This window comes from Engraulis encrasicolus, chromosome 1, assembly GCF_034702125.1.
Source record: "Engraulis encrasicolus isolate BLACKSEA-1 chromosome 1, IST_EnEncr_1.0, whole genome shotgun sequence".
Lineage (NCBI taxonomy): Eukaryota > Metazoa > Chordata > Actinopteri > Clupeiformes > Engraulidae > Engraulis > Engraulis encrasicolus.
The window spans coordinates 13337787-13347786 of NC_085857.1; the positions used below are offsets into that span (position 1 = coordinate 13337787).

The 10000-nt window shown below is 44.5% G+C and overlaps 1 protein-coding gene across 4 annotated transcripts in view; it reads right to left on the reverse strand.

The window, feature by feature from the left end:
- LOC134448030 (kinesin light chain 1-like) overlaps positions 1-10000 on the reverse strand; it is a 129027-nt gene that overhangs the window by 50279 nt on the left and 68748 nt on the right. For all 4 annotated transcript variants that reach the window (XM_063197791.1, XM_063197798.1, XM_063197807.1 and 1 more), the window contains 2 exons: positions 6711-6792; positions 4638-4866 (listed from right to left, as the gene is read on the reverse strand). In XM_063197791.1, coding sequence (XP_063053861.1) covers positions 4638-4866; positions 6711-6792 — 311 coding nt within the window. The remainder of the gene's footprint in view (positions 1-4637; positions 4867-6710; positions 6793-10000) is intronic.

Here is a 10000-nt window from a genome sequence, read left to right on the forward strand (position 1 = left end):
AGCGAGTGGTCCGCTCCTTTGATTGATGGAATTATGAAGCAAACAAATGTGACAGAGTCAATTTATGAAATTATGTATTTATTCATGTTTAAAATGCATTCTGGTCCGTGAAGAGTATACAGAAAAGAGAAAAAGGCAACCAATTTACTTACTCCAGATCAAATCAAAAACATAAGTTAACAATACATTAATAGTGTGTTTGCATTTATTCTGGTACATACATAACAGACATGGACAAATATCAGACAAAAAAAAGCCAACTCGTTGTTCTGGTACTCTTTCTAAATTATTCACTTAAGTCTCTAATTATTCATTTATAAATGTGTTTTGGTTACTGTAAGCAGCATGATAAATGCAATTAGTACACTGTACACAGTTATAGAATGTTTGTATTATTTCTGATCTCTGTAGGCACCAATTAGTTTACTATTAGAGCTAACAAATGAATTTACATGAAGCTATTAAACTATGAATGGATGAATGTGTTCTGGTCCCTTGAAACACAAAGAGAAGAGCTACCCAATTAGTCCTTGATATAGACATTTACAGTACGCTCAGTGTGTTCAGGATTCCCTAAAACACATTCACACCACTTTACACACCCCTCCTTAGATATTTCATAAAATACGAGCTATGAGGAAGATCCCAATGGCGGATCGAAACGTTGTTGATTGTACTGTATAATATAATTAAATAAAGTTATATCCTTGGAGCTCATGCCCAGTGTGCGGACCACTTCATCACACATCAAATATAAGCAACCGTATGAATGAACATTTTCACATGTACTTTTTAAGGACATCACTTCATCACTTCACCTTATGTAAATATATTGAACTGTATGCAACCCTCTACTGCACACACACTCATAGGGTGTGAAGACATTGAAGACTAACTCTAGAGAGAGTTGCGTTGCGCGTGTCTGTTCGCATGTGAGACTCAAAATGGTAAAAACAGCATTAGGATGAAGGGGGTGTGTGAGTGTGTGTATGAGAGATGCTATTTTGTTATTTTCCCAAGCGATTTACCAAAAAGTGGCTCAAATGACCTGAAGTCAATAGCGTGTGTGCGTGTGTGAGAGAGCTCCATGTGTCTGTTCCCAAGTCAGACTCTAAATGTTAAGGATGAGAAGAGAGGAGAGGAGATGAGAGGAGAGGATGGAGAGGATGTGCAAGGCAAGGCATGGCTTCATTGGCCATAAGTCCAGCCCTGGTGCAAGAGAGGAATTTTCCCTCTCCTTTTGCCTGGGAGTGACCGCGCACATGTGTGTGTGTGTGTGTGTGTGTGTGTGTGTGTGTGTGTGTGTGTGTGTGTGTGTGTGTGTGTGTGTGTGTGTGTGTGTGTGTGTGTGTGTGTGTGTGTGTGTGTGTGTGTGTGTGTGTGTGTGTGCGCATGCATGTATGCATGTGCACACTGTGTGTGTGTGTGTGCGCGTGTGCGCGCGCGTGTGTGTGTGTGTTTGATGAGTGTATGGTGGTAAAGATTTCCCATTTCCCCTGAAGCGGCAGACACAGGTCACCATTTAGCGACATCATTAAATATTTTAACAAGCCTGGCCTCTCTATCCCTCTATTGTCTCTCCCTCTCTCTCTCTTTCTTTCCCTTTCTCTCTCTATGGAGAAGGATAGCCCCACTGCCTCTCTCTATCCCTCTATTCTCTTTCTTTCCCCGCCTCTCTCTATGGAGAAAGATAGCCACACAGCCTCTCTCTCTCTTTCTCTATGTACCCTTTCCCTCCTTCTCTCTCTCTCTCTCTCTCTCTCTCTTTCTCTCTCTATTGAGAAGGATAGCCCCACTGCCTCTCTCTCTCTCTCTCTCTCTCTCTCTCTCTCTCTCTCTCTCTCTCTCCTCTCTCTCTTCCAGCCTCCTCTCTCTCTCTCTTTCTCTCTCTCTCTCTTTCTCTCTCTATGGAGAAAGATAGCCACACAGCCTCTCTCTCTCTTTCTCTATGTACCCTTTCCCTCCTTCTCTCTCTCTCTCTCTCTCTCTCTCTTTCCCTTTCTCTCTCTATTGAGAAGGATAGCCCCACTGCCTCTCTCTCTCTCTTTTTCTCTACGGTACCTTTCCAACCTTCTCTCCCTCTCTTTCTCCCCTCTTTTGTTCCTTCTCTTTTTTCTTTCTTCCCCTCTTTCTCTCTCTACCTTCTCCCCTTCCAAGTTACTTTTTTCGCCCTATCCCTTTCTCCCTTTCTCTTTTCCCCCCTGTCTCCATCCCTTCCAGTGTCTGTGGAGATGGCTATCCTCTCCCTCTTTTTTCCCCTATTTCCCATTTCTTCACTCTGCAGCAGTGGAGAATCTGGTCTGCGTTGTTTTGTCAATATGAAGAGACATGAAGGCCTTGTCTGCCTCTGTCTTCCTTCCTTTCTTTCTTTCTTTCTTCTCTCCCTTTGCTTCGCTCTCTCTCCCATCTCTCTCTCTCCCATCTCTCTCTTTCTCTCCCATCTCTCTCCCATATCTCTCTCTCTCTCTCTCTCTCTCTCTCTCTCTCTCTCAGCAGTGGAGCATCAAGACTGCTGTGTGTGTGTGATTATGAAGCCAAGCAGGGCCTTTCCTCTTTCTCTGTTCCCCATCTTCCTCTCCCTCCCCCTTGTATACCACCACCCCCCCCCCCTATACCACCACCTCCCTCCCCCCCTTGTATTCCACCACCTGCCCCCCCCTATACCACCACCTCCCTCTATGCTGCAGCGGTGGAGAATAGGAACTGCTGTGTCTGTAATGATGAAGACCCATGCAGGCCTCTATCTCTCCCACAATCTCTCCTTTTCTTTTCTTTTCTTTTCTTTTCGCTTCCTTATACCTCCCTCTCTTTTTCCCTCCTTCTGTTCTCTTCTTCATGCCACCCCATCCCCCCAACCCACAGATGGTGCTCCTATCCATTCATCTCCAAAACACCAAGACCCTGTACTGCATCTTCCACAATCTCTCCATTTCTTTTCCTTCTCTCTGCCTCCATCTGTTCTCCCTTCATCTCCACAACACCACACGTGGAGAGTGAGACATGGCGCTCTCTCACTCAATATTTTTGGAATGCTTGCACACCTCCTTGGGCCAGGTGCGTAGTGAGTGGAACCACTGTCACCAAAATTGTAAAAAAAAAAAATTGAATTGCTTGAAGAAGGTCATTAGACCGAAACGTCGCAAGTAAAACTCAATGCGAACAGTGTGCTGGAGCTTTCACTTTTTCCTCTACGTCCATTTATCCACCCCCCCCTCCTTTCTTTGTATCTCTCACACCTCATCCCCCCCCNCCCCTCTCTCTCTCTCTCTGTCTGTCTGTGCGTGTGCTCGTCATTTCTGGAAATTGGAAGGTGGAAACTGAGAGATGGGGCTCCTATCTTTTCATCTACCATCTCTGACTACTGTGTCTGTGATTAAGACCCATGCAGTGTCTGTGCCCATCATGTCAGGATATTGGAGGCTGGAAGCTGAGAGATGATGCTCCCCACCTACCTACCGACACACATTGATTTTACCCCAATGTATCGTCCAGGCCCAAACACACACACACACACTCTTCCATACATGCAGTGCAGTGCACCCTCTCTCACCTGTGCACCAGTGCCAGGATGTTCAACATGTTGGTCACGTCTGGGCGGTCAAGGCCACCTCACTTCCAGGCCTTGACATTAACTTTTTCACCCACCGGCCACTGTGGCTAGTGGCTTTCCCAAGGCACTAGCCATGCAGGTATTCCACTAGCCACAGATTTTATATTGTTTTTTTTTTCTTTCTCTTGAATGTGTATGTCTAACCTCAAAAGATGAGATGCTAAAGCAAGATGAGTGCATAACTTTCTACATGGAAGTAGCCTACATATATCAAGCAGATAGGAACTGAGTTACTGAGCTTTTTCTTGAACTTAAATACAAACAATTGATACTCGAGGGGCAAAAAAACGGAATACAGGCTATGATGCATATGTCACACTAAGGAATAAGCTGCCTGCTAAATTGGCTAGTGGCACTGAAATTGTTACTAGCCACAGCCAAGTTTTGCCAGCATTTTGCCGGATGGCAGGTGCCAATGTCAAGGCCACCTCATACCACAGACACACTTCTACCTACCCACGTGAACTTTGAGACATACCCCCCCATCTCACACACTCACCCTCCATTGACGATGCAACCACCTTTCTTACTGTCTAAACTCCATCTCACCTGAAGATGATGTGCATTGTGGACCCTGACACACCAACCATCAACTGCTGGTGGGGGTCAACAGCTGTGCATACACACCACACGTAGGCCCACATTGGGCAATCATGGATAAGCGGTTAGGGCGTCTGACTTGTAGCCCAAAGGTTGCTGGTTCGACTCCCGCCCCGCCCCAGGGAGAGGCATAAAATGCAGTGCTTTGTCACAATGAGTGCTGTGTCACAATGACAATGGGAGTTTGGAGTTTACCAGGTGGTAAAAAAACAACAACTATCTTTTGAAGGAGGGAACCAACGCACACCAGAGGTTTCGAGGTGGAGGTGTAGCGGGTAGATCAGTTTTTTAGAAGAAGATACCGCACACTCTTGTCCATCGTGCTGCCATTTTCTTAATAGATGGCAGCACGATGGACAAGAGTGTGCGGTATCTTCTTCTTCTAAGAAGAACAACAACAACAACAAAAATGCAGCAATAAACTGACCTGTACACCAGTGCCAGGATGTTGAGCATGGTAGCCACGTCCGGGTGGTCGTGTCCGGAGGTCTTCTCCAGGTCCTCCAGGGCCTGTTTGCAGAGGGGCACGGCCACCTCGTAGCGGCCCTGCGAGGCGTACTGGATCACCAGGTTGTGGAGGGTCCTCAGGCGGGCCGGGATCTCATAGCCACCCTGCTGGGCTGCCGCCACCGCCGCGCTGTTATGCTGCTGAGGCACTGGGGAGGGAGGGGGAGGAGAGAGAGCAGAATTAGAAAGAGTCTGACTGAAATAGGCACATAGGCCCTACCGTGGCTGATATGGTAGGGCACACGTTTACCACTCGGCCGACCCGGGTTCGATTCCCGGTCCGGGTCCTTTGCCGGTTCTTCCCCATCTCTCTCTCCCAGCTCACTTCCTGTCTCTCCTCCACTATCCTGTCTCACAAAAACCAATAAAGCCTGAAAAGCCCCAAAAAATACTTAAAAAAAGAAATAGGCACATAGACTTCCAGAGCTGCTGTTACTTCTGCACTAGGGAGGAAGAGGGAGCAGAGGAGAGAGAGAGACCAGGAGGAAAGTTAGAAAGAGTTTGAATGAAATAGGCAGATACTGCAGGCCTGTCGGGTTGATGCCAGCACTGTACCGTTATGCAGCTGGGGAGGGAGAGGAGAGGGAATGGAAAAGCGGTGACAGAGAGGGAACAGATAGAAGAATTAGAAGAAGAAGAAGAAGAAGAAGAAGAAGAAATTATGTAAAAATCAAGTCAAATCCATTGATATTACAATTCAATTTTGAAAAACCACTGAAATTAAAATGTAGGAACCCACACCCAAACCGCATGGAATTCACAGACCTACATCCAAACAGTGCCACGTCAATAGATATTGGCAAGAAGTGTGTCTTGACAGGTATGGATTTTCCAATAAAACATCGATAGGGCATTTACATTGCAAGTCTTTAAAAAAAAACAAAAAAAACCTTTGATTGATTTAATGATGCACCATAGCCCCAAGTAAAAGGTCAAAAGGGACACCAATAAGTCCATTGACCCAGGACAGAGGACACCAGTAACAGTCACTTCAAGGGGAACTATGGATACGCCGAGGGCTTGTCATATGGTTAACGATAAAATAGTCTCTCCTTCACAATAAAGCACACTAGACTACTATTACTACTGGACTCTTCAGTATAGATCAGGGAAGTCAAACTCATTTCATTTCAGGGGCCACGTGTAGTCAATTTGCTCTTAAAGTGATACTGTCCCATTTTTGGAAATAAGCGCATATTACACCTCCCCTTGAGTTAAATAATTGAGTTTTACCTTTCTCCTGTACTTTCAACTGTTCTCTGAGTATGGCAGTGCAAATTTTACCTCCAAGCTAGCAGTTAACATTGACTCCTATGAGACCAATTAGCCACCAGCTGGTCTCATAGGACTCAATGTTAACTGCTAGCTTGGAGGTAAAATTTGCACAGCCATACTCGGAGAAAGTACAGGAGAAAGGTAAAACTCAATTATTTCACTCAAGGGGAGGTGTAATATGCGCTTATTTCCAAAAATGGGACAGTATCACTTTAAGTGAGCCAGACCAGTAACGTAATTGTGAAATATTGCAAATTTCTGCTTCATATCAGAATCCCATTTCTTGTCAGCCATCTGGAGGTGGATGTCAGCGGGTATATCAGGAGGACTGACTGTACAATGGTGAGCAAAAAGTCAAAATTTGTTATCAAGTATTTTAAATGATTTAATATTGAAAAAGTATCATACACCTGCATCACCTTTTGTAATGGATAAGCGATGTATTTATTTTTATTTATTAACATGCTGTACCCCCCCTTCCCCCTCCCCCGAGCACATTTTGGATGCTTTCAGTCATGGCCCATGGAGGGGATTGCGCAATAATAAGGAAGGCAGAGCCCATCCTGGTTCGTGGTCCTATGACTTTTTAGAGCACTATAAAGTGTGTGTGTCGTCAAGGTGGCCGCCTTAACTACAAAGCGCTGGGGGAAACCACCAAACCCTATACTATTGTAACACGGGAGGAGTTGTGCAATAACAAGGAAGGCTCGCCACTTACTTCCTGAGCCATGGTCGTCACCGTCGTCAGGGAAGAGGTCATCCAGAGTGTCCTTGGGGGTCTCTCCTTCCTTCTCCTCCTGCTGTGAAGACACGATGCACAAATACACATCATTACATTACATTACACTTAGCTGTACGCTTTTATCCAAAGCGACTTATCATTGTTTTCAGGGCATTGGTTACAGTCCATGGAGCAGTGTGGGGTTACACCAACACAAAGACAACAACATGCCACAAGTAGCGCATTTTGAAGCCCACTTCATAAACAGTACATCACATCCAAAATCAGGTCCACAAACAGCACATAACAACAATGTACTGTAATTAGAGGCCCATTATGAAGCAAAATAATAATGATGACAGTGATGTACAGGGCTTACAGTAGGAGTACTTTTTGAAGCACACTTCATGAGCGTCACCGCAAAAAAGTCCACAACAATAAAAATGCATTATATAAATGATAACGATGCGCTGCACTTAGAGGCACTTTTTAAAAACATGAACGTCACCCCAAAATAAAGTCAACAACAGCAAACAACATATAATGATGAAAAAAACCATGTGCTGGACTTAGAAGTTCTCATAATGGGAAAAAAACAGCACCAACCTAAAAGGCCCATTCACAATACAAACGTTTTAAAAGCCTTCATGGTTTTGACTTATAATCTCTCCTACTGATTCAAGTTGGAGCAGTCAAGCCTACATAGAGTCAAACTCTGACAAAAAAATGACAATAGCACCACACGATGACAAAGCATTTTTTTTCCCCTTTAATGAGGTGTATCTTGTACAGAGACAGAGTGGACACAGCTCATAAATCCCTCATCATAAAATACAAAACAATAGCAACAGCAGCAGCAGCACGGCATAAAAAATGACCCAGGGCAACTCAAAACAATAATAAAACAATTTCCTCATTCTCCAAAAAGTAGCTTCTTTGTCCTCATTCTTGTCTTTTCTACCCTCTCTCTCAATTTCCTCGGTCAGCTTCTTTGTTTTCTACGCTTTTTCTTCTTTGTGTTAGTCAAAAGCGTGAAGTTATAATCAACTAACTAAGACTTATTTTTTGGAGCTTCCAGTCGCTTGAAACTCATCGGTTTTCCCTCTTTCTTGGTTTTTTTGTCTCCTGTTTGTCATCTGTCCCTCTACTACTGGGCAAGTTGTAAGCAACTGGGACTTCTATTTGGAGCTTGCACTTGTTTAAAATATATATTATTCTCTTCCTTATTGTCCATCTCTGGGCAGCTTGTTGGATATTAAAACATCTTTGCTTAAAATTCATTCAATGTCTTGGGTTTTGTCTCTCACCTTCTACTGTAAGCTACTACCAGAGATATTCTATAGAGATATGCCAACATAATAGATTTCTATGGGCACCTAGGGCACCAGGTTCCGGTCTGCCTAAAGGGCCGTGTCATAATGCTCCTACAATGAATAGAACAGTCCTTAGGTCTGCCTAGGTCTGCCTAAGGGGGGGCATAATAGAACCAGGAAACAATGGGCCAATGGAACCTCTCTCTCTCTACTCTCTCTGCTACTACTGCAAGCTGCTGGGACTTCTTTTTAGAGTTTCAAGGCACTTACAAATCATCTTTTTTCACTCTTTCCATCCCTCTTTTTTGCCTTTCACACCTCCACTGCGCTGCATTTTAAATATTTCACAGCCTCTGTAAAAGGTGACGAGTGTCTATTTCCACAGTCGGTGTATGTGTGTGTGTGTGTGTGTGTGTGTGTGTATGTGTTTGTGTCTGTGTGTGTGTGTGTGTGTGTGTGTGTGTGTGTGTGTCTGTGTGTGTGGCTGTAAACGGGAACGCTAGTCATCATTAGCGTGCTAATGCCTTATTCATGCACAGTGTAGGTAGGGGAGAAAGAGGAGAATGACACCCCCCCACCCCCGAACACACACATGCACGCACGCACACACCAATTTATTGATGGTTAATTGCTATAGTTATTGGAATCTCTCTCTCTCTCTCTTCCTCTCTTACACACTCCCACGTGCGTGCACACACACACACACACACACACACACACACACACACACACACACACACACACACACACACACACACACACACACACACACACACACACACACACACACACACACACACACACACACACACAGGTTTGACAGGCTCTGTGGTGTGGTTAACAATGGATACCAATTTGTTGAAAGGTAATAAATGTCCTGTTTAAAAGAGTTACATGCTGTTTCTAGAAGAGTTATACACGTCAGGGAGAAGAAAGGAGAGACGATTGATGAGCTTGTGTGTGTGTGTGTGTGTGTGTGTGTGTGTGTGTGTGTGTGTGTGTGTGTGTGTGTGTGTGTGTGTGTGTGTGTGAATTGATAGCCTGTGTGTGAGAGATGCCTGGGGCTGTACATGCCAAAGAAGTGTTCCCCTCCGCCCTCCACTACCCTCACAGCCAGAGGCGGAGAAAGAAACTGAGAAGAGAAGACACGAGAAGAGAGAAGAGATGACAGGAGAGAAGAGCAGAGAAGAGAAGAGAAAAGAAATGAAAAGAAAAGAAAAGAAGAGAAGAGAAGAGAAGAGAAGAGAAGAGAAGAGAAGAGGTGATTGGAGGAGAAAAAAGAAAACTAGAGAGCATACTATAAAGAGGATGAGTAGAGAGATATTGAGAAGAGAAGACAGGAGAGAAGAGCAAAAGAAAAAAGAAAAGAAAAGGAGAACATAAGAATGATGATAAGGGAATTGGGGCATAAAGCCAGCATGATAAAAAATTTCAATTTAAATCTGACTGGCTCAAGGAGGTCTACATAAGTGTCTTACTTACTGTCTGTCTTACTATTGGACTGGCTGCTACTGGATGGATGAATGCCCCTTGGAAATATGGGTAACACTTTAGAATAACAGTCAGTAAAAGGCATTAGAAACTAATAACAAAGTCTTAATAAAGTGTTAATAAAGCTTTTTAAGGTGTCATTCTAAGGTGTCACCGAAATGTGAAGTGAATGGAGCTTTGGCATTGGTACTTAGATATACCACTGTGAGTACTGCCCAAATACACGTGTTTAATAACCCATTACTTTGACATCTAACCGCTGGAAACGAAAGTGACAACGAGGCAGACAAGAGTAGGGGAGAGGACAGAATTAAGACAAGAGGAGAGAAAAAGAGAGAAGAGGGCGGCGACAGAGGAGAAGGGGAAAGAGAGGGGGAAAGAGAGGGGGCAAGAGAGGAGGAGGAAAGAGAGGAGGGGGCAAGAGAGGAGGCAAGAGAGGAAGGGGCAAGAGAGGAGGGGGCAAGAGAGGAGGAGGGAAGAGAG